Source organism: Abramis brama, assembly GCF_963993115.1.
Source record: "Abramis brama genome assembly, chromosome: 4".
In the NCBI taxonomy this organism is placed as follows: Eukaryota; Metazoa; Chordata; class Actinopteri; order Cypriniformes; family Leuciscidae; genus Abramis; species Abramis brama.
Window position 1 is genome coordinate 828,251 of NC_139966.1, and position 26,750 is coordinate 855,000.

The 26,750-nt window shown below is 39.1% G+C and overlaps 2 protein-coding genes across 2 annotated transcripts; one reads left to right on the top strand and one right to left on the bottom strand.

The window, feature by feature from the left end:
* Positions 1–1,601: 1,601 nt before the first annotated feature.
* Positions 1,602–2,325, top strand: LOC311081372 (uncharacterized protein; the record flags this gene model as incomplete). Its single annotated transcript, XM_084111913.1, has 4 exons — positions 1,602–1,618; positions 1,703–1,865; positions 1,976–2,082; positions 2,169–2,325. Exons 2-4 carry the CDS (start codon positions 1,719–1,721, stop codon positions 2,323–2,325), a joined length of 411 nt encoding a protein of 136 aa, XP_083968039.1. The 5' UTR covers positions 1,602–1,618; positions 1,703–1,718.
* A 315-nt stretch (positions 2,326–2,640) lies between these two features.
* Positions 2,641–24,882, bottom strand: LOC311081566 (uncharacterized protein). Its single transcript, XM_084112121.1, has 3 exons — positions 24,757–24,882; positions 4,047–4,150; positions 2,641–3,758 (listed from the first exon to the last, which is right to left on the bottom strand). The coding sequence occupies exons 1-3, from the start codon at positions 24,785–24,787 to the stop codon at positions 3,552–3,554; spliced, it is 342 nt and encodes a 113-aa protein (XP_083968247.1). The 5' UTR covers positions 24,788–24,882; the 3' UTR covers positions 2,641–3,551.
* Between the last annotated feature and the right edge of the window lie 1,868 nt (positions 24,883–26,750).

Here is a 26,750-nt window from a genome sequence, read left to right on the forward strand (position 1 = left end):
TGACTTACAACTGAAATATACAAAACATACATACAATAATGAACATATCACTTATTAATCACTTATGAACGCATAGTCATGTTTCGTAAATAATTAGATAATCATTTACTAATCACAAAACATACATAAAATGTTATTATACCATGGGCTGTTTAAATACTCGATTCTGATTGGCTGGAAGGTGTGCAGTAAAACCGTTTAATGCACAGGTAGTTCCAGTCAGTTTGATTACAGTTCGAAATTAATCCGCTACATTGGTAACCATAGTAACACAGATACACTTGCAAGCAGAGTGAGAGACGCATATGAAAACGTTTATTTAGGTAGGCTAAATGGATGAATTTTTCATATCGTTTAATTTGTATGGTGAATATGGCAACTCTGAGAAATGGGCCCAGGCACAAGACGAAATAGAAGACTTGGAGAAGACGTTGAATGACAAAAAGCGGCACAAAGAATTAACAATAAATAAATTACATGATTAGTTCAAATAAAGATTGCCTTGTCACTGTCAGTGTTGCCTGTCATTCATAAATAATTGTAATAAATCCATTAAAGAATCATTAAGTTAGCTATATTCTTAAGCAACGAGGGGACTGTAGCTGCTAGACTTTAAAGAAGAGACGCACACAGGTAACTCGCGCACGCATCTCTCTCTCTCTCTCTCTCTCTCTCTCTCTCTCTCTTCCTTCTCCTTCAGTTCTCTGTCTCTCTCCTTTAATAATGAATTTAAATAAATGTGAATTCATTCAAATAAAAGCAATCCGATGGCTCTACTTTATTTAAAGCGGTCGGAGTGCAAGACGAGCCTTAACTTAAGAAATAACCGTCATTTTTACACGTCTGTTAAAAAATGACACTGTAAACATCAGTTACAGCTTTAACTTATTTTTAACTTGGCAAATAACCAAGGTATAAGCGGGATAATCCACGGCTAGCCGTGCATTAAAGAATTTTAATGCACTTCGTAGAGGCAACCACCCTCCGCTTCGCGTCGGGTGGTTCTTCGCCTCTACGTCGTGCATTAAAATCCTTTAATGCACGGCTAGCCGTGGATTATCCCTTAGCCTACGTATATCACTTGCTAATCATTTATGAATGTTTTGTAAATGATTAGTTCATCATTAACTAACCACTTATACATGACTTACAACTGAACGTTGTTATAAAGTGTTACCGAACTATGAAATGGCAATAATATCTGGGACTATTTTATATGTTCTCTGTTGTCTTTAAGTACGGAAGATATATTGGACTTCCTTGAACATCAACAAAAGGATGTAAGTTGTGTGTGGACAGAGAAGACCTTCCAGACAGGGGCATTCTGCAGTGGGAAAGAAAGCAAGCTGCATCTCCTGCCAGTGCTCTGAAGCTGGTGTATAGAGGAGAGGCAGGTATTGATACAGGAGCCCTTAGGAAAGAGTTTTTAACTGGTAAGTTGGTCATTTAATTGTTGTGTTCTAATATGAAACAAAACCAGTCAATCAGCTAAAACTGGGTACTGCTGTTTTGTCTAAGATATGGTTTCAGGTATTGAAAACAGATTCTTTGAAGGAGCTGGAAACCAGGGTAAAAATCCCAAGTACTCCTTGACGGACCTTGATAACGAGAACTTCAGGTTTGTACATGCTTTTTTTTCACATTACTGCATGTACTGGATGTAAGGCTTTTATAACTGAGATGTTTTCTACCTTGCACACAGAACTATTGGTGAAATAATGTCAGTCAGCCTGGCACAAGGTGGCCCACCTCCTGCTTTTCTGAGAGGGTGGTGCTACAGCTTCCTCTGCACAGGAGAAGTGGACTTAAACTCTCTGTCTAAGGAAGATGTGGCCGATCTAGAATCCTGTCAACTCATCAGCAGGGTGAGCACTCTGTTCAAGAGTTTTCAGATATAAATTAGATAAAGATTAGTTTTAACATTTATTTTATTCGCTGCTTTATTTAAAAAAATACTTATTTTCTTTTTTCTCAGGTTGAAGATTCTGCAGATGCTCAGTGTCTGATGTTGAACACTGATGAAATTATAAGCTGCGGATACACGAGCCAGATCAACCTGGACAGCAAAGAAAGCATCATTCGGTAAGAGTTTTAAAAGAATATTACATTTCAAAATATCTTTCATTTAAAATTGTAAACATTTCAAACCATGTTTTTTTTCTCCAAAGAGCAATTGTCCTGCATTCAACTACAAGACTAATTCCAGTGCTGCAGCAAATCCGAAAGGGCTTGAACTGTATGGCCTGGTGGACCAGATGGCTACAAACCCTGAAGCTTGCCGCTCCCTGTTTGTTCCTGGGAACATTATCAAGGAATCAGTTTTAACTGCCACTTAATCCTTTCTTACATTTGCCTAGTAATATATTGGAATTTCCATTTTGTATAACCTTTACAAGCCTATATTTCAACCAAATATGCATTCATTATATTTAACCAAATATGCATTCACTGTTTCTTTACAGCCTGATGCTGATTTCATAATGATGTGCGTCCAGCCCAATTTCAGTGAAAAGGGCACTTCTAAGGAGAGAACTGAGAGGAAGATCATCAACTTTCTGCAAGATTTCTTGCAGGAGGTTGAAATTTCAGGTACTATATACTTTATATAGCATACACAATTACGCATAACAATTTGAATGTACTGAGCACATTCTTGAATAATTTATTTTATCTGTAAATTTGAATAGCTTCTCTTGTTATTTGAAATATACATCAGTCACAGATGGGGAGACAGAGAGTGCAGCTGGTGACGCAGAGCCTGTTGCAGTGCCACACGTGCCCCAGTGGATGACGGGGCAGTCCCACATCCCTATACTCCCTGATGAGAAGAGACATTTCAAAATAACATGCAACTTTGACCACAACTGGGACGGAACGACTAGGAGATCACTCAGTTTGCTACCCAATTGTGAGTGCATGCACTCAGACTGTGACTTTTCCAGTACAGCATCTTAGCACTTACATTGACTTTAGAAGAATCATGAGCGAGGCAGTAAAATATGGTGGTGGATTCCACAGAGTTTAACACAACGAGATCTACTCAAATCAAAGCAATAACTAAGCAATCATTGTTTAATGATTTTGATTAGAATATTGTACATACAGAGGTGGCAAAAGTAAAAAGTACTCTTCTGGGTGCTGCTGAGTTTACACGTTTTGGGAAGTTCCTAATTCAACAAAAGACTGGTAAAAATAATTCTTAAAAAAAATCAGTGATCTATGAAATTAATACAAATTGTAAACCAATTATTGTGTTAAATATATAGAAGTAAACTACCATTACCTGTTAATTTGGGTTTTATTTTGGGACTTCCCAAAATGGGTGAACTCAGCACTTTTACTTTTGCCACCTCTAATTGTATAACATCTTTACCATTTCTTTTTTTAGAGCTAGACAGAACTCATAACAGTTGTTGCTACTGTTAGTTATACATCCCAAAGGGTGCCACTCCTTAAGTGCCTTTTTTTTTTTGCTGGTTCATTAGTAAACATAATGGGATGTTTTTGCCAAGTGCAATATTGTAACCAGCTAAGAAGTTCAGGTTTAAATGTCATTGTTGGTTGGATACTAGTTGCAAGTATCGTGTGTACAAGTCACGCCCATGTGACTGAGAATGTTCCACAGGATCAAGAGTTCTCTGAAGTTCTTCCAGGGCTTCATCATCCAGTGGGCACACAATTTCGGGAACCACAACTGTACCGTTGGTGTCTCCTTGCAGCATTGCACTCTCCCATTCAATGCCTGGATCTTGAAGTTCCTACAAAGCCAGAAAACTATTCAAATACAGTAAGACTTTGAACCTTAAAACGTTTTTCTGATGTTTTCTGTCTATTTAAAATAATTTAATATTTTTGGAAAAAAATGTACAATAAAGGTGCAAATGTTCATTGAAAACATTAAATTTAGAAATAAAAACTGCTGGTAATTGAACAGACATATCCCCTCTCCTTCATCTGGTCGCTGCACTTGCTGAACACACCAGTACTTGTATGCGTTATTTCCAGCAATTGAGTCGGTTCATGTCCACAGCGTAAGCGAACCGTACCAGAGTTAGTGTGGAGCCAGACAGAGACCTCCTCCTCCTCCTCTTCAGCCGGGCCTCGGTTCGGCTGTCTGGTCCACACCCGAGTGCGATCGCTGTACTCACACCTGCACAAAAGATCCGCACAAAGCGGGGGAACGAACCTGAGCTCGATTCAGTCGAACCACACAAGGCAGGTGTGCATACACCCTAAATCACAGGGTCATTTCAATATTTGGGTGAACTAACCCTTTAAGTCTTTTGCTGCATTGGATATATTCACATACCACTATATAAATAAATGTGGATAGGAGCAGGCTTCACTCAATGGGTACACTTGTCCATTTAAGAGTGCTGGCCCAGATAATTATAATACATAAAGTGGGAGAGAGGCCGCACTATGCTTAAATATGTTTTTATTTATATTTGCACAGACGCCTTCCTCAGTGTGCAACAAAGTAACAATGTAGTCAATCTTATATGCCCACACCCATATATTACCACAAGCCAATAATGTTAAAGGGGTATCAAGTCAATAATGTCACATATATCAAACAGTCTATTAATGAAAGACAACGGCTGTTATACATATAAAAAAATTACACATGCAGTACACATTTGTGTGTTCTATTTACAAGAAACAACTTAGTGACAGATCTTCATTCATCCCATTCGGGATACATGTGTTTAAATTAAAAATATCCCAAGCCTCTGGTTGCAGGAGGCGGTTCTCACGGTCTCCCCCTCTTGGAGAGCGATTAACAACCTCTAAACCCATGAACTCGAGCATATTTGCATCATGTCCCGCAGTGTTAAAATGCCTTGCGACTGATGATCTGTCATCGTTCTTCCTGATCGCGCATTTGTGCTCAAATTCGTGTTTTTAACTGTCACTTGGTTTTCGAAAAAGGTTCGAGTCGAAAAAGATGGATAGGCAAGGCAAGGCAAGTTTAAGTTTTATCTTTTTGGATAAAGCAAGCAAAAAAGCTGTCGGGACTAAAAATAGAAAAAGAAAGAGGGAAAAGGAGATGGCATGTCAATTGATGCGCCAACAGCTAAATAAGTGGATGGTCAAAGGCAACAGATTTAAAGTGTGACGTCCACGCATGTAGGCTAGGAGATTCCCGGTGGGCCGACGTGCTTTTTGGGCCGATACATCTAATAGGCTATTTTTTTTTGTCTTTGTCTTAACGGCCCATAAAACATGTACATCGGCGGCCCATTCGTTTTGTTTTGTTTTGCTTAATTGGCGGCGCTGGGTTAGTGCCGTTGTAATGCATTGGTAAAAAAACGTCAGATATATTTATTTTTATTTTTTTGACATTTTTCATTACACACGTAGATCAGCGGCCCATTGGTTCTTTTCTTGATTGACACTGGGCTGGCCTAATCACATCTTTAATGTGAAGTATAGAAATTAGTAAAAAAACTAATTATGAAAGTTTCCTTTAGTTTTCAGTGCATTTGTTTTACAATATATGTCGCTTGGTTTTCCGCACATAAAGCAGCCCACAAGGGCACGTCAGTAAATACACAATAAAAGTGGATAAGCATGTGATTCTGCCCTTTACTTTGTATGTCCTGCCTGTTTTTGGATGTGTAAATGCGTTTTCTGTGAGCATAAAGTTACATGCTGCACAGCTCAAACACTTGAAATTGCCGTGTGGAAGTATAAAGGGAAAGGCGACTGGGAAGGTGCCGGAGGTGCGACCGCACTGACCGCTCTCTCAGGCTGGTGCTCGTTTACAGCAGCTGCGCGGCGGGTCCTGGACAGTGTGACCTATGTCCGGGTCACTGCTTAAAATGTGCCAGTGACGATGCACAATGCTCTTTACGCTATTTGAAGTCTGACCATAAGTGGATACAAGGAAGACTGCGTTTGAGAGAGGGTGGATGGAAACTCTGGTAGTGCAGGAAGGAGTTGCGATCCGTTTCTTTGCGATAAATTTCAGTGTGTAGCGTGTTATCTGCCTTCCTCACTGAAACACCCAAAAACGGGAGGACCTTATCATCATGAGTCAATGTGAATTTGATAGAGGGCAGTCTGGTATTTACATAACTATTAAAAGCAATCAGTTCTTCTTTTGAGCCCAACCACACAAGAAATATGTCATCTATGCATCTGTACCACACTTGCAGATATTGTTTAAAAGGATTGTGGTTATGAATATAATCATGTTCAAACTTACCCATAAACAGGTTGGCATAATTAGGGGGAATATATGGGAGAACCCATGGCGGCACCTTGAGTTTGTAAGAAAAAACTGTTTTGAAACATGAAATAATTTGTTGTTAGAACTTCATTAGCCAATGGCAATAGGAGTTCAGTGTGTGGCACTTGGTTTGAATATGGGACTGACCTGAAGGAAGATGCTATATCTACTGTAAATGCTTTCTCGATCCCTCACAATACTCGCCTCTAGCTTCAGTGAACAACATCAGTGAGATCACACATGTGTTTGAGTTGCTAAGAGTGGATGCTAGGGGTGTTGTGGGTGAAGCGGTCACGGCCGTGTTTTATTGTGAATAACACACAGCTATTGACCAATCAGAATCAAGGATGGGAACTAACTGTGTTATAAACTGCAGGCCAAACCTTGGGTGAGGACCTTCCTACACTTTCAACATCATTCATAAACAAGTTGTAAAGCAGAAGCCAGTTTAACCCAATAATTATATCAAAAGTGAGGAAAAGCTGTTATGGCTCATGGGTAGCTCTGTTGTACAGTAGTGTTTGAGTGCAGTCTGGGTGAACAAGCAAGCAGAGTCAAGCATGTGTTCTGTCTGAGACCATCACCTATAGTTATAGCGCCGGTGAGTAAGGCATCAAAGATGGACACATCCATACAACTAAAACATGTCGTATCACAGTCATCCAGTCATCTGTCAGATCTGAACTAGCAGCAGCTTTCATGAGTGGAGAAGAGAGGATTATCTGAGTCGGGCACAGGCCACAGAGCTGACAGGAGCAGAGAAAGAGCTTCTGATACCCAAGCATGTGGTTTACCGTGGTTTGGCCTGTCAGTCGACAGAGGCGTGAGGACTCGAGATGCGTTTCTCCAGTGTGTAACTTACATCTGATGGTGTGTGTTGATGGAGTGCAGTGATTCTGACTAAAACACAAGTTTTGCTAAAATATTTATATGAAATGTAGGTTTAATATTCCACATGTATTTATGAGGCGTGACTCTAAAGGGGGAATACATGTAATTACCACGATTGTTGCATGTAATACAACGGCTATGATCATTTACTTCATTCAGACGAGTGAATATGAGCAACACCGTGTCCTAACCAGACTATCTCTGCGACGCCGCCGCTGGAACGACAGAGAGTATGATCACTTCAGGTGTAGTGCTGGATATGTGCTTTAGTTAATGCTAAATGAGTCTGATGATCATTCTGTTTGTCTTTTATAGCCGCAACTCCCCTCAGATCTCAAACGTGAACAAGAACGCTCAAACTGTGTGTTAACAGACAAGTGTGTTCTGACATCAGCTGTTTCAGCAACTCTGTGTGTATTTTTAATAATGTTAAAAAATGGTCTTATATTCATGAATTTGTGTAATTATCCATTAGGTTGCGAGTGCTTGGAGCTTGCCGATCTTCTGATTAGCTGTGATTTTTACCACTGACACACACATTATCTGTCGCTATAATCTTATGGCGTCTGGTTTGGACACGGTGTTGCTCCTCCTACCAGTTAACACTTGACCTCAGCAATACTGGGAAATGAGCAGAACTAAGTGTGTGTGTTACAGGTGCTCTGAGTGATGATGGGTGACGTCACTTCTGGTTGACGTTTAAAGTATTGTCAAACAAAAGGAGGCTAGCTCATATTTTTGCTGCACAGGTGCCATAGCTCTGGACATGGATGAAGATGTGACATCAATCTGTAAATCCCAGCCTTTCTCTCTTTTATGTGATGAGTCCAACAGCAGAAACACTGATAAGCAATCTGTCATACTTGCAATGAGGCAAACCTGGAAGTAGCCACAACGTTTCTAGACGTGCCCACATGCAGAAAACTTGTTCAACAAGCTGGATATAACACTAAGGTCAGTCTCTCTCTCTACCTCTCTCTCTCTCTCTCTCTCACTCACACACACACACACACACACACACACACACACACACACACACACACACACACACACACACACACAGTCTTTCTCTCTCACACACAGTCTTTCTCACACACACACACTTTCTCTCCTCTCTCTCTCTCTCTCTCTCTCTCTCTACCTCTCTCTCACTCACACACACACACACACACACATACACTGTCTCTTTCTCTCTCACACACACTCATACACACACTGTCTCTTTCTCTCTCACACTCACACTGTCTCTTTCTCTCTCACACACAGTCTTTCTCACACACACACACACACACACACACATTCTTTTTCTCTCTCACACACACACACTCACACATACACTGTCTCTTTCTCTCTCACACACACTGTCTTTCTCACACACACACTCTGTTTCTCCCTCACACTCTCAGAGTTTACATACAGTATTTATCAAAGACATTGTGGCTCCATTTTCCTTTTCTTTCCTGGTTTTAGGAATCGTGGCATTCCCTGGAAAAATCTGATTGCGTTCAATTCCGATAACGCAAGTGTCATGAAAGGCAGGCACATCTCAGTAATAAGTAGGGTTACAGTAAACCAGCCTAATGTGCAAGATCTCGGCTGCGTCTGGCTCCTAGTCCAGCTCGCCACTGGTTGTGAAGGCATGAAGGCTGCAAAGCTGCCTGTGGAAGACACACTGGTGGGCATTTACACACACTTTGACAAAAGGCAAAACTCATACATGTAGACATGCACTCTTTTCTCTCACTCGCCTGTATAACTGTTATCGTGTTAACTGACAGAACTCATGTGTGTTTGTTTTCAGTGCAAAGAGATGTGAACTCCACAAGGAACTCTTCAGGGATTCTGGCAGCCTGAAACTGCTCAGATATTGCAGCACCAGATGGCTCAGTCTGTCAGGCTGTGTAGAGAGGCTTCTGCTCTTCAGCTAGGGTTTGCTATAGTATATGTATGCCACTCGCAATTAAAGTATATGTTAATTACATAACTCTTGTGTGATGATGATGATGATGATTATGATGATGATGATGATGAAAAAATGGCCATTACAACACTTTTAAATTTCCCTTTGTGTTCAGTTTCTTTCTTTTTTTTTTTAATATGCAAACCTAAAATTATATTTTATAATGGTATTTTCTTTTTCACCATATATTCCTATCTATAGGCATATTTTAACAGTCACGAGGGGGTGGAGACGAACACCAAAATTAGGGATCTGTCAAAACATCTCAACGATCCATTGATTAAGGCGTACTTCAAGTTCCTCAGTGTTGCCCTTCAGCCTCTATCAGACTTTAATATTGCCTTTCAGGTTGGTATAGTCATCATATCCTAGTTGTCACAATAATAAATTGATAACCACAGATGATAATCCTCATCATTTCGCTATTATTTGCTATCTACAGTCAGAGCAGGTACAGATACTCAAGCTGGACAAAGAGATGACCAGGCGTATCAAGCGGATGCTGGGGTGCCTTGTTCCAGCAAAGGCGATTATGGATGTCCCTCTCCGAGAAGTGAACTTTGGAGAGGAACATCAGCTGGCAGACGAGGACCTCTTCATTGGAAGGGACACAAAGGCGTTCATTAGAACTGCAGAGTTCCCTGTTCCAGTCGAAGTACTCCCAAAAGTGCTATTACGCCATACATTATAGTTATCCTTTTTAACCCGCTTAGAAAAGAGCCACGTTTTATTTTGTGTCACCATACTTGGTCATACCACTGAATATACTGGGGTAAGCTAAGTACTATCTAAGTGTCAGCGCGCGCTAGAGTGATTAAGTGCACACACTGAGATGAGAGAGGTATGTATCAACTCGTCTTAGTTAAGGGAATAACAGTTTAATATGAAAAACGGTGGAGTATCCCTTCAACACAAATCCATGTTTGTTTGTTTTTTATCCATTTCATGTAGAACTGAGAGCTTTCAACGAAGCAGTTTTACGCAAGATGTTTGCCTTCTGCTTTCCAATTGATTCCCAGCTACTGAAGGACTTGAGAATACTAGACCCTGGATCTCGAATGGAGATAAGTCCAGACACTGGAAGGGATAACATGTATTCTGTATGGTAAATCTGTGATGAGTGAAGGGCAATTTCTGAATGTTTTTAACTAAGAAATCAGAGATAGTAAGCTGGCAGGATATACCTTGAGGGTTATGATCAATTAATGTGTTTTCTTTCTCAGTGTCGAGGCTAGGTGCCCTGTTCCCACAGTTTCTCCTGAATGAGGATGGGCTCAGAGAGGAGCTAATTGATTTCCAAGTCACTGATAGCAAAGATCTCCCACAAGAACCAAGAATAGACCGGTTCTGGGGCCTGGTAGGAAAGAATGACAGCTTCACTGAGTTGGCGAGACTTGCAAAGACACTGTTGTGTACTGTATACCACACAGTAACGCAAGCTCAGAAAGGGCGTTTAGCATGGTGAGTAAGATTGTTACATCCAGCCGGATGGCACTGGATTCCAGCACTGTGTGTGCATTGCTATCTTGTAAAATAAACCACACTGGTCAGGTTCACCTACACACTCCCTCACAGAAAGTGTTCAGAAATGCTAAATCAGCCGCATATGTATACAATAGGGCTCGTGCTTCACACCAGGAAGGGTGACAAGGTTGTCTTTACGGTCTCTATCCATTTGTTCAACTGCCTCTTACACACATTCTGTCTGTCTGTCTCTTTCTCTCTGTTTCTTTCTCACTCTGTCTCCCAACATTAAGATAAAACACGTTGTAGCAAATGAAAATGTGTTATATTTACTTTGTTCATAAATAAAGCACTTTAAACATATCCATTGGTCTGTCATTCTTTAATATATATTGTGTAGTTATAAACTCTTTAGACTGTTAACGATTAGTGCTTTTTTTTATAAAGTTTGTGGGTAAGAATTGTGTAAAAAAAAAAATCCCTTATTTTGGGGATGTATTCCGGGAAATCTCCCTTATTTTCAATGTTCAATGTTGACAGCTGTGGTGTTGCCGCTTGTGGAGCCTGGGCTGCGTCTACAGAGACCGCGTGTCACTAGAACACTTTATCTTTAAATCAGCGAAGATGCATGGTCAGAATACTAGTTTCACACCTTACGAGTCGCTTTGGAGGAAAGCATGTATGCATTTGTCCGTAATGAAAAGTATATTTTATTGCATATGGGTTGTATATTCAACTGACAAAAGTGAATTTAGGTCAAATAGTGCATCCAACTTGGGCCAGTTGCATGAGCTGTAAATTATGGCCAAGTACACTGTACATTTTCAGGAGTGACAGCTGCATTTACATACTGGAGGGAATCCCCTAAATTATAGTTTTGTGTTTATGGAGTAGAACTCTCGAAACCGGGATGATTGACACCATGGTAACTATTGCAATGTTCTGGTGCGTTTGGCTATTTTTAACCAAAGTAATAATAATACAGTAACCAAAGACTATATAACTAAACCACTGTCAACAAAGCCATCATGCTTATGTTTGCAAGGCTTCTTCGCAGAGTGCTCTCTTGAAGGGTTGCCATCCAGTGGTCCAGTTTATTGAGTTAATAAAGTAGACAGGTGCATGTATATGTTGGTATATGGCTTATTCCCACCATAACACGTTTGGATTTGAATTTATTATGGGCTCGTTCTTATTTGTTGTTTTTCTAGCAAGATCTTGCAACACTGATTCAAAACGTGCTTTGTGATTTCTTGCAGTGCACATACTAAAATACACAACTCTATACATGTTCAAGTACGTCATTAACAACTAGTTGTTCAGTTTGGAGTAACATGGTCTACATCCATGATGTTTTTACTAGCTTTCTGGGCCTTCGAAGTGTCAGTTGCTTAAGCCAGTTGCAATAATGACAGATGTTTTTATTTTTGGGTGAACTATCCCTTTAAAGGTGAATTGACAACCAGATTTAGCTACAGTGTGTATGTGGCCTATGTCTGTCTAACGCTGGAAATTCTTTCATGTCTGTATTATAATGATATGTAAACTCCATAATTCTTTTTATTATTATTATTATCATTTCTAGCCCATCCTCTAAGACAAAGATGTGTTTGGCTGTTTCTCTGGTTGAGCAATATCCCTGTCTAAAGGACTCCCAGGGTAAAGCCTATGCAAGTACAACTTTCGTGTTGCCACATTTCTAAAGCTTCTCATTTTGAAAGGAACAAAGTGGTCTATGGCCTTGTTACATGTTCACAGGATGCTGTGGATGTTCTTGAAGCTGAACACCTTATTCAGAAAGGCGGAGAAAATGAGTTACCCATTCTGTGGAGCCCCTAAAGGGACATGCTGATGGAAAAATGAGATGAGGAGAATATATTTCAATGCTTTAACGTTCATTTCAGGGTTGTGCTGATAGACGATGCCATCCGTCCATCGCTGATGGCTGACAGACGTCACAATGTTGTGCCGGCATCGTGATTCCTCCCCCCCGCAAGAAAATCTTAATCACACTATATATCGCCCAGTGCAATGATGCTTTCAATTTCCGTGCAGTTACTTCAAATACATTTTTTTCTTTTCTGCTTTTGGTAATAATAACATAATGAAGTTTTTTTCCCGATCACAATACAAATTACATTCAAGACAGTTCGATGAACAATTTAAACAGTAAAGATTTTATTTTGCAAAAATTATTAGAATTATAGGCTTCTAGATGTTTTACACAAACTAAATGACTGATATTCAAATGTATAACTTCTTGTATAGCCAAGATTTTATATTTGTTATCCCCAATCTCTCTCTCTTTAGGGGAAGTGTAAATATGAGATTCTGGAAATCATCTAAATTTAGCGGGGGGAATAAAGTCCCGTGCAGACCTTTCACTGTAAACATTGTCTGATGTAAATTTGATAGACATTGCACAACCCTAGTTTATTTGTTAAAGGACAATTCCGGTATTTAAAACTTTGAGTCTATTTTTTTGTAGTGTGTTTTGGATGAACTAGAGTGGTGGACAAAGAAATTTTGACAATGGTTCCTGTCTCGACGTTTTGACTATTTTAGAATTGCCCATGACCGCTTTAGAATGGGAGTCAATGGCCATGCACAAACATGCCCTTAAAACAACCCTTAACGTTCGTTTTCAAAACTGTGCAACTCACCGAGTGGTTAGTGGTGTTCGTTGATGATCCAAAACAAGTAGCGTAGCGAAATACAGTTTTTATTTGGCATTTTGTAAAATCCCATTGATTTCCGTTGGAGGACTCATTGCTCGTTGATATTACTGCGCTACCGGAAACGGAAAGGGGGCTGTTTACATTTGCAATTATCAATGTTTTCTTTTTCTTTTTCTAGACAGTTTTAGTCCTTCTTCAGCACTAATAAGAAAGTTAAGTGCAGACATTTACCTATAGGCTATATATTGATCTGCAAATAAGCAAACTTTTTATTTCATTAGCAAAACAATTATTTGATAATTAATTAATTGATAACAGAATTATTTGATAATTATTTATTAATTGTATTATTTATTAACAAGTTCCCTATATTTTCAGTTTCCCTCAGTCGTTGCCTCAAATACATGAATTTACTCAATGGCATTCTATGCTGAGGAACACACACACACACACACACACACACACAGTACTGTATAGAATATAAAAGCTAATCTGAGGTTAGTTATGGCAAGGCACTTGAGTGCAGGGTTTCTTTCTGAAGTTGATTTCTTACAGAACACACTCACAAAACCAACATTTACATGTATTTGTTAAAATTGTATTTTCATAATACTACTTCTATTAATAACATTAGTAAATAAGGTACCATGGTCTGGGTGAATACTCGATTCTGATTGGCTGCAGGGTGTCCATTAGAAAGTGATAGAGGACACCTAGGAAAGGCGTCCCGTCAGTTTGCCTGATGGCAGTTATAAATGACTGCGCTGGCTCAAACTCACTGATCAACTGCTGCGGTCGGGTCGCTGTGGTTGCTTGGCAACGCCTGTATACGGGAGATATTAAATAGTGTCACCATTTCTTGTGTGGTGTTAGCTGAAGAACATTGTGTCTTGTAGGGATATATTTGTAAATGGGGAAATTCTGGAAAATGAATAGTCTTAAAAACCACCTTGAAAAAGCTTTGAAATGGGTTAAACACTCTCAATAAAGACGGAAGACAGGGCATTGCCTTTGAAGTGTTTAAAATAAGCTATAAGCACTCACTGTCAGCGCTTCACCAGCCGATCAATCGGTGCGTCTCTATAAACAACACATTTCAGCGCTAGATCGCCTCTTATTTAGGGTGTTTTAAACATGTGAATCTTGTTTCATGCAGAGGCGGTGCTTGCCTTGAGCACTCCTGATCATCAGCCCAGCGAGGGCTCAGCAATATGAATGAACTTCTTTTACGAGGCTAATGGTGACCAAATACAACAGAGAGAGAATTAAATTCAGCGCTTTTATTTCCAACATGCACTCATTCATGTCTGTTTAATTCATGTAAAGTTACATCTTTATTAGGCTACGTGACTCTGGGTTTGTCTCTCTTTTTTAAAGCCAAGCTGCATAAATAAACTACACATCAGGCTTTTATGTCTCAAATCTCATTTGTGCATTAATGTTTATTATGTTAGTTGTTGTTGTCTCATCTCTCCTCAGACGCGGTGCTGCAATGGCAGAATTCTGAAAACACCCACAAGATGGCGCCGTTTATACAAAATATCGGCTTTATATCGGCCATCGGCCACCCTGCTCTCTAAGATATCGGCATCGGCCTTCAAAAAAACAATATCGGTCGACCACTAATTTAGAGTGCCTTATTTCATCAGTTAGAATATCGATATTTGGCGCCAGTGTGTCGATTCTTGTATCGCACGGAGAAGGACAACAGTATATCGCCATATCGATGTTTTGTCCCACCCCTAGTTTTGTATATAATGCTGCATTGTGCATTGTGTTGTGAGTTGTGTGTTTTTGACATTCCTCTGTTTTTAACAGGTTGGGACCAGCATAGTTGAATACTTGAAGGAGGCTGGGCTCACTAAACCCTTCTCCTTCGTCCTTGGTCTTGAGGGACGACAGTCAGTGCCATCAGGCCTGTGTAACTGTTGGCAAACAGGCACTACAGCAAAACACTCTCCTTGGTGCTGTGCACACATGCTTTAAACTGTGTTTTGGACATCCATTTCCCGAAGCAGTGCGCACCAGTGTGGGAATCTGTGCAGACTGTTGTCTACTGACTCCCAGGAACAGAATCCCCTTCAGTGAGTGGATGTGTGTCATGTGAAGCAGCACTGGAACCAAAACAACTAAAGAATATCACTCCAGTAAAATTACAATTAGGCCTATTCATTTTCAAATTTACCTTAGTAAAAGTACAAAGGTAATTCATTTTTAAAGTACTTAAAAAGTAAAAAGCAATTATCAATGTTTTCTTTTTCTTTTTCTAGACAGTTTTAGTCCTTCTTCAGCACTAATAAGAAAGATAAGTGCAGACATTTACCTATAGGCTATATATTGATCTGCAAATAAGCAAACTTTTTATTTCATTAGCAAAACAATTATTTGATAATTAATTAATTGATAACAGAATTATTTGATAATAATTTATTAATTGTATTATTTATTAACAAGTTCCCTATATTTTCAGTTTCCCTCAGTCGTTGCCTCAAATACATGAATTTACTCAATGGCATTCTATGCTGAGGAACACACACACACACACACACACACACACACACACACACACACACACACACACACACACACACACACAGTGCTGTATATAGAATATAAAAGCTAATCTGAGGTTAGTTATGGCAAGGCACTTGAGTGCAGGGTTTCTTTCTGAAGTTGATTTCTTACAGAACACACTCACAAAACCAACATTTACATGTATTTGTTAAAATTGTATTTTCATAATACTACTTCTATTAATAACATTAGTAAATAAGGAAGGTCACAAATCAATGTAGTTTTGTATGACTGTTCATTAGTTACTTCTTAGTTATTTTTCTTGAACCTTAATTAGTAGTTATACCATGGTCTGGGTGAATACTCGATTCTGATTGGCTGCAGGGTGTCCATTAGAAAGTGATAATGTACACCTAGGAAAGGCGTCCCGTCAGTTTGCCTGATGGCAGTTATAAATGACTGCGCTGGCTCAAACTCACTGATCAACGGCTGTCGGGTCGCTGTGGTTGCTTGGCAACGCCTGTATACGGGAGATATTAAATAGTGCGCTCGACTTAATAAATAAAAACCCTCACGATTTGTACTCTAAAACACATTAAAGTATTATTAATTGATTAAATATTTCTTTCTTTCGTAAGTGACCATGGTATAAGCGGGTTAATGCCCTTCGAGGTGTCCATTATCAGGTATTAATGGACTTCAGCGGAGGCAACCGCTGCGCGTCGGACGGTTCATGCCTCGCCGTCGTCCATTAATACCTGATAATGGACACCTCGTCGGGCATTAACCCTTACATAATTAATAGTAGTTCTTCAGGAGGTATGACAGAATTCATTAGTTATTGATTAACTAACTGTTACTTCACACAATCATAAAATTCTATTAAAATGTTAAGTGGGTGAAAAAAACAAACTCCTTAATCTTGTATTTGGGTCAAAAATGGGCACCCATAGAAATGAATGGGAAAAACTGTAATTTAGAGCATTCTTCTTATTTTTTTGTAAAAATAAATCGATAGATCCAATACAATGCATATCTAACATACACACAAATGAAGGGCTGATCCTGTACAACATTATCATCATGGCAAAAACTCACACAAAAAAAAAAAGCATAATTTACATAGAAAATATGGTACTTTTTGAAGTAAATAAATTCAAAAATACCCCCAAATTAAAAAAACACACCATAAATGGATAGACAAAATTTTATCGAAGACAGTGATATAACATTTATAATAAATAAAAAATAGGATCACATCTGAGTCCTCTGAGCCCACATTTGTCCACAATTACAGAATTAAGGGCTATAAAGTGAATACGGTTTGAGGGCTACGAGCAGAAATTTTACAATACCTAAACACAATATTGGGTTTGAAAAATAAGAAAGCTGCAAAGTGCGTTTCAATCCGTAAACATTTTAATTTTTTTGTTTAACTTCTAAGTTTGTCACTGTTTATGTATATGTTTTTTTATGTTTGTTTATCGGCTTTACTCTTTATACGAGCGCTTGGGACGCTCAAGGGTTCAGGATTGATGCAGTCAAGATGGTGGTGTGTGTGTTTCCGGTAAGAGAAACATTAGAGGGAATCCGGTTCAACTTATTTATTCAAAGGGAATTTGTATACGTTGATTCACAAATGTATGTGTGGTCTATAATAAACAGAATAAACACAAAGAAAACAGTTATAAGTAAAGGATACAAAGATTCAGTTAAGTAATATAAATAAACATACAGAGGGTAATTGCGTGCTGATTATATTAATAAATAATAAAGTGAACAATGACACGCAGTTTGCACGATCGTTGCGTATGCTCAATATTACAACAGCAAACATATAATGTCGTCAAATTCAATATATTCAAACAATATTGAACAAACCTGGTGATCTGTAAATGAAATGTCAATATAATATCTTGTAATCGAATATAACTACAATCATTTCTGTGCTCAAAGTCTATGACGACGGTTTGGTTTCACTTTGTGACGCAGTTTAAAAATGCGTTCGTTTCACGAGCAAAACTCGACATTCAGAACAATAATAGCAACAACAAAGGCAAAATATAAACGAAAACTCACCCATAATCATCTACACACTGAAACAAACATATACACTGCTGAACGACAGACCAGCCGGCCCGACCCGCAACTCAGCTGCCGACCCCTGCATGTTCGCGCTTGGCCGAGCTCTGTACAATACCAATGACTCAGGGGGCGTGGTTAGGGCTTTCTCACATAGCCGCCCCCAAATGTTTGTAAGGACATTTGAAACAGTGAGGAACCCTGACTAATTGGTAGGCTCAATAGAGTCCTCATCACAGAGTTTAGGGAGTGGGACTATACGGGATACAGGTCTAACGTATGTGCGATTGTGCACCTTAACTTCAACTGTTCTGATACGGCCATCAAGTCCAGGAAAAGTTTTAGTCACTTTTCCTACTGGCCAACATGCTCGTGGAAGTTGTGGGTCCACTATCAGTACCACCTGGTCTAGACCAATTTCGCCTCCATCTTTACGCCACTTTTGCCTTTCTTGCAAATTCGGTAGATAGTAATGGATGAATCTAGACCAGAAATGGTCAGCAAGTACTTGACTATGTTTCCATCTTCTGGTTCCCAAAAGATTGCTTGAATCATAGAACACTTGTGGAAGTGAAGAATCGTGACGGCCCATTAGGAGGATGCTAGGCGTAACTGGGTCTGGATCTGACACATCTGAAGACACGTATCCCAAAGGCTTAGCATTTAGAATACCCTCTACCTCAATAAGCACGGTGCGCAGTACAGTTTCAGTCACTGTTTGATCATTCAGTACTACTTTGAGAGCTTGCTTTACTGACTTAACTTCCCGTTCCCAAGCTCCCCCAAAATGAGGGGCACTCGGAGGATTAAATCTGAATGAAATCTGTTGTTCTGCAAGTTGTTCCCGTATTTGAGGTACCATGGCTTCATAGGCTGATCTCATTTCTTTGTTTCCTCCAACAAAGTTGGTACCGTTGTCGGAAAGGAGCTCGAATGGTTTCCCTCTTCGAGCTATGAATCTGCGGAGAGACATCAGGAATGCATCTGTGTCAAGGCTCTCTAAGAGATCAAGATGGAGACAACGGGTGGTCAGACATTTGAAAACTATTCCCCATCTTTTCTCTGTTCGTCGACCGATCTTCACTGTAAATGGACCAAAGCAGTCCATTCCAGTGGAATAGAATGGGGGTTTGTATAGACGTAGACGTGCTGGTGGAAGGTCGGCCATTTTGGGTATTTTAGGCTTGGCACGCCATTTCTGGCAGTCCATACACATGTATTGATGCTTCTTGATAGCTTCCCTTCCTCGCAGAATCCAGTATCGTCTTCTCAGTTCGGCAAAGACCCTTTCTGATCCCTCTCTAGGGAAAACTGCTCCCCCACACCACATAATACACTAAACACACAGACACACACTACAGACCAGTGAGAAATCAGACTCAGCACACGCTTCTCCCTCGCTCCGCTAACGCTCGCACATGCGCACGGAGAGATGCGCTTTAACACGAAGGCCAGGAATCCCCAACACTTGCTGATATATCTGCATATCCCAAGCCTAACTCGAGCGCTAACAGCACCATTCCCACATTCACACCAGGACACGTCTTGAAGACGCGCAGACACTCTGCCTGTCCCTATCTTCTTACTCTAGTAGTGAACCACTACAGAACCCATGATTCTTCGGGTCGATGTTAACTTTCAGCCCAGTCCCTGCGCAATCAGGACAAATGAACCCCCCGATCGGTTCCTTCAAATGCGCTGCGTGACCCATCAGCCACTGCTCTGATCACCGCCGCTGAACACTCCTGTCTTCCGGACGACAGCTTACGCATCGACGCTCTGTGTGACGGCATTTCATCATCTGCTGTCCTCGCTGGTGATGCCTTGTGTCTTCTTGCTGATGACAACTGTTCTCTGAGAGAATTTAACACGCATATCTTTCAGCATTTTGAACCACCGGCGTGGAAATGTCAGAGCGCGTCACGTGACGACTCTGAACGAATCACGTTGGCAGAAATTGGCATCAGCCAATGAGATTGCGCTTGCTGATAAACAGGAAATGACCATATTTAGATCCGACAGTGTTGTACAGGAGAGAGAGAGCTTTCCAGCGGTGTGTGTGATGACGGTTCCAGACAGCGATCGCGGAGCGGCGGGAGGATTTACAACGCCAACTCTTGATGAATTTATGAGAAATCTACACACTCAAACAGACACAGTGTAGGAAAATAAAGACCCGAATGTGTATTTCTTCTTCTTTTCAGCACAAGTCTGAAAGAGGACATGCTATTGAAGACAAATATCACAAAATCTCAAAATTGACCAGTGAAAAACCCGATGTTTTTGCCCGCCGCGTCTCGCCTTAAATACGCAACTCCTCCGGCTAATGAGCGCATGGAAGGGACCAGCGGGATATACACTAATGCAGATAGATGGCAACGACTGCGACACTGGGGTCATTTGGGTCAGGTTTGCGTGTGTTTATGTCACATTGCTTTAACACTGGGACCCAGTGTCTCCAATCTCCACCTCCTCCCGCTCCTCTTTAACACACGCCATCTCTACACCCTCAGCCCAGGAGCGCCTCTGTGTGTGCGGACACTACAAACACAGTCACAGAGGGTTTAAAATCAGACAATTAAAATAAATAATTACAGAAGCACTGGTAAGGTGAATCTGAGCTTAGTATTTGGCTATATTAGCCTACACTTGATTACCCCATTACAACAGTGCCTTTACAGTTATTCACATCATAAATAAACTCGCCTGTAGGTTTAACATTATAAATAAGGCACGTCTAATGTCCAACAGCAAATATTTCAGCATATAATGTACTTTATTATGTCTTTCAATTCAAAAACAGTTACCATAATTATGCAAATATACAGTTCCTTTAAAGACATAATATTTCCCCCCAATAATTATTCCTTATATGTCCTTCTGCTTTTTTCCTTTGGTGATAATACCCACCGACACATAAACAACACATAATTAGAGGAACAATAACCAATAAGTACATAGTTAGACACTTTTACATATGAAAAAAGTAAAAAAAGACAAAAATATATATTAATAAATATTAATAAAAATTAAACATTCACATAATTATATCAAACTCTTATAATGACACATAATTACTAATAAGTTATTCAAGTAATATTATTTAAATATCAAATAATAACAATATTAAATAAGTCAATAAATAAAATAACAAATAACTAGAATTAAAATGGAGGGAGGGTTATATATATAAAAAAGTAATTTATGAAATATGTATTTGTATGTAATATTCTTTGATTTCAGAGTTGCCCATATCTCTTCAGAGTGTATAGTTAGCTCTTGATTTGGTGTTCTCCTCTCCATGGTGTACTGTATAAACTAAACCTAGCCAATCATTTAAAACTGCGGATTACTGCTTTCTCCACCAGTCTAAACAAATATAACTCAGCTTTATTAAATAGATTAAATAAAACTATATTTTGTATCTTTATTATATTTGGTTTCTTGAAAAAGTTCTTCCCTGAATTACTTTTGGTTTAATTTTACAAACTATAAAATATATGAGTGCAATGAGCTTCGCCGCAAATTATCCAACATCCTTAATATAAATTATTATAGTTAGAAGATGTTTCTGGTGTTATAAAATAATTGTAATTATATTAATATTAATTCTCCAAGCAAGATGTGTATTTTAGTCAGAATGATTGCGCTGCTGTTTCTAAGATTTACAGATGGAGAATACACACCTGTGAACTGCGAGTTTTGCACTGAGGAAAACACCATGTCTAACACGTATATAAACACATATAAACATGAACACACGCTGAAACATGTATATAAACACATATGAACACACGCTGTGTGCTGTGGTGGATATCGACCTGGGGGCTGTTCCATAAACCAAGATTAGAGGATAAGCCAGGCTTATTTCGGTTAGTCAGGCTTATTTTTGGTAGATTCGGTTTCATAAAGCAAACTTAAAATAGTTCAAACTCAGTTACCCTGGCAACTTCTGCTGGGAAACGAGCCTGGTCCAGGGCAGGCTAACTGTCAGGCTAAGCCTCAGCTGTTACACAGATCCTCTAACACTGACCGACAAGAACACAATGATATTACCACTGACACTCTCTCATACCATTATTGGACTTTATCAACCACTATTAGTCCAAACATAAATACACAGTATACAGAAAATCAACTTAAATAAGGCTACAATGATAAATTAGACAATATAGACATATGAATACATTTCTCTCTGGTTTGTTTGGCAGCTGTAGTACATGTTTATGATTATTAGAAGAACATTAGAACACAATCTAAAAAAAAAGCTTTGTAAAGCAGAAGTTAAAATCACAAAATTAAAAATAAATAATTACAAAAGCACAGTATGAATTTTAACTGGTAAGATGAATCTGAGCTTAGTAACTGACAGTATATTAGCCTACATTTGAATATATCATAAAAATACACTTGTAGGTTTAAAACTCTAAATAAGGCACATCTAATGTCCAAATAACAAATATTTTAGCATATATATATATATATATATATTTATTATGTACTTTATTATGTCTTTCAATTCAAACACATTTAACACAATTATACAAATGGACAGTTCCTTTAAAGACATCATATTTCCCCCCAATAAATATTCCTTATTTTTCCTTCTACTTTTTTTCTTTTGTGATAATACCCACCGACACACATGATTAGAACAATAACCAAGAAGTACATAGTTAGACACTTTTACATATGATTTAATGGGGAAAAGACAAAAAACAATAAATAAATATTAATAAAAATGTAACATTCACATATTTATATCAAACTCTTATAATGACACATAATTCCTAATAGTTATTCAAGTAATATTATTTGAATATCAAATATTCAATATAAAATAAGCAAATAAATAAAATAACAAATAACTATCCTAGAAATAAAAGGGAGGGAGGGTTATATAAAAATGTAGTTAATGTAGGCTAATATATATTCCTTTATTTTATGGAATATTCTTTGATTTTAGAGTTGCACATATCTTTTCAAAATGTATACATTTGCTCTTAATTTCATGTTATCCTCTTCATAATGTTAAGTACATTAAGAATATATTATATTATATGTATAATATATAAAAAATACATTCTAGAAACTAAATCTAACCACTCATTTAAAACTGGGGATTCTTGCTTTATCCAAAAAATTATTGCATTAAAAGCTGTAATTCTCAGCATTCTAAATAAATATACATCATATGTATTAAGTAGCAGGTCCTATACCCAAAACTATATTTTGTATCTTTATATATTTAGTTTCTTAAAAAAAAAAAAAAATTCCCTTAATTAGGCTACTTCTGTTCAATTTTTTTTTATTAGAAGTATAAAATATATGAGTGTAATGAGCTAGAAGTTCACTGCAACTTATCCAACATCCTAAAGATACATTATTATAATTAGAAGATATTTCTGGTGTTATAAAATATGGCATATTAATTTGCCAAGCAAAATGTGTATTTTAGTCAGAATTATTGCGCTCCTATTTGGCGCGCATGCGCGCAGCAGCGCTCATTCAATATGAAGATTAGCAGTAAAATGGATACATTTGCACGACTTTTTAACATTTACAGATGGAGAATATAACTGTAAAATGTAAGTTTTACACTGAGGGGAAAAAAACATGTCACAAATCGCATAAAACAGCACAAAATATACGCTGTTTGATGGTGGATCGATTTGATCCACGATCGACCTCTAGGGCTGCTTCAGAAACGCGTGCACACGCAATTATCTAGACTAGATAAACCTGGATCAAATTAGTGAGATTGCGTGAACTTCAATTACCTTTTATGGAACCACCAACTTTTATTTAGCCCCAACTTATTTGTTAGGCTCATTCAAGTCCGGTTTTGGAGTTTAATCCCCGCTTTTCTAAGCGTCTTTTATGGAACAACCCTCTGATCCGCGATCGACCTCTAGGGCTGCTTTAACAACGCGTGCACGCGATTATCCAGACTAGATACACCTGGAGCAAACTAGTGGGATTGCGTGAACTCAAATCAGGTGTTGGAGGAGTTTAATCCCTTTATGGAACAGGTTCAGTTTCTCCATGACTCTGTTATATTGTTTACCGTAAACTGAGACGCGCTCAACATGTGCGCGCAGCTTTACTCACACAATAACACGAGCATTAGCCTCAGATACAGCACTGCAGTGTTACATCTAGTGATGCATTTTACACCGTTTCTGGAAACTATGACACACAGAGAACGCTCTGTCTCGACTAAAACACTGTAAACAAGTAAAAACACCAACCTTTCTTCAGTCTGCAGTGAGGCGCAGCCTTATGACGTCACACACCAGGGCAAAATAAAAGTCCTCCTTCTTCCTCTCTCCCATAAATGTGGGATTTTTAACCACCCACCCTCCCTCCCTCCCTCCCTCCCTCCCTCACTCACTCACTTACTTTATAAATGAGCTTAAACCTCCTGCTTCATCCCTCAGCACTCTCTCAGATGAAAAGAGCTATTACAGTAGCCATTTTATCAACGAGATAAGTGCCTTGCAGCCGAACTATAGCCCTTATGTTGTGATTTATTTTTATTCCTTTTTTCGGTTCAATTTATTTATTTTATTTCTTAACTTTTATTTTGGGGATTTTCTAAATCAAACTACTGTCAAGTTGTTGTTTTTGTTTTTTACAAATATGTTTGCCTTTTACGAATATGATCTTGTTTAATCATGCGAAGTGTAGTAATCTCACAATATCCCACAGCACCAGCTATGATGAATGCCCTAAAGTGCACAATACAATAACATACAACTAAGTTTCACTGGAGGAAAATGTCTCAAACTCTTGAGCCATTTGTGCAAATGATTTATTATATGATACAAACGGAGCAACATGTCCAGAGACCTCAGACAGTGTGTATAATCCAGCACGGGGGCTAATTACTGCAGCGGACACACACACATCTCTATTAAACATCGGCCTACCTGTGTGAGTGTGTAAAGAGCGGGCCGGCATGTGTGAGGAAACTCCTGCCAGGGCTCCTGCCAGCACACGGGATAAGAGCGCTGAGGGACGACTGTTGAGGAGCACCAACAACCACACCGTGACGTCACTGTGGCGCTCGAAATATATGGAAGGCGAACGGGGTCAAAGTCAGTCGCAGCCTGATGACATCACACACCCAGACCAAAATAAAAGTCCTGTTCACATGATGCTGTTTTTCCTTTGCATCCAAAATATTAATAACTGGCAATGAAAGAGTGTGAGATTCTGATGTTTGGGTGCAGAAACCATTTATACCAGATATTACAGTTAAAATAGTGTATGAATATATAAAGAAAAGTTTATATTATGTGTCATTGTGGGATTGGCAATATGACCAGAATCATAGTTCAAGATTAGACATCTGATCAATAACAGCAGGTCTGTAACTCAGTTCTGTTCAGGAGGAGTTTATTTAGAGTAAACTGGATTATATTACAGTAATTGATCAAGTGTTTACAGTATGATCAGTTTCTACAGAGAATCACGAGATCCTTCACACACACACTCATTGATCAACAAACTGTGATATTGATTCGTTCTCTTGAATATGTGTCTTATTTTCACAGCAATAGAGACAAAATAAAAGAGAGAGAAAACAAAGATAATAATAAACAGATAAAGATCAGTCCAGAACCCCCACTAACAGGTTTAGTGCAGTACACACTATATTACAGCAGAAGCGTCTATAATAACACACACACACACACACACACACACACACACACACACACACACACACACACACACAGCAGAGGAATCATGTTTAATAACACACACACACACACACACACACACACACACACTCACACACACACACACACACACACACACAGCAGAGGAATCATGTTTAATAACACACACACACACACACACACACACACACACACACACACACACACACACACACACACACACACAGCAGAGGAATCATGTTTAATAACACACACACACACACACACACACACACACACACACACTCACACACACACACACACACACACACAGCAGAGGAATCATGTTTAATAACACACACACACACACACACACACACACACACACACACACACAGCAGAGGAATCATGTTTAATAACACACACACACACACACACACACACTCACACACACACACACACACACACACACACACACACACACAGCAGAGGAATCATGTTTAATAACACACACACACACACACACACACACTCACACACACACACACACACACACACACACACACACACACACACACACACACAGCAGAGGAATCATGTTTAATAACACACACACACACACACACACACAGCAGAGGAATCATGTTTAATAACACACACACACACACACACACACACACACACACACAGCAGAGGAATCATATTTAATAACACACTCACACACACAGCAGAGGAATCATGTTTAATAACACACACACACACACACACACACTCACACACACACACACACACACACACACACACACTCACACTCACACACACACAGCAGAGGAATCATGTTTAATAACACACACACACACACACACACACACACAGCAGAGGAATCATGTTTAATAACACACACACACACACACACACACACATACACACACACACACACACACACACACACACACACACAGCAGAGGAATCATATTTGATAACACACTCACACACACAGCAGAGGAATCATGTTTAATAACACACACACACACACACACACACACACACACACACACACACACACACACACATAACCCACAGCAGAGGAATCATGTTAAATAACACACACACACACAGCAGAGGAATCATGTTTAATAACACACACACACACACACACACACACACACACAGCAGAGGAATCATGTTTAATAACACATACACACACACACACACACACACACAGATGGAGAATGTGTTAAACTGAGTTTAGAGCTGAAAGT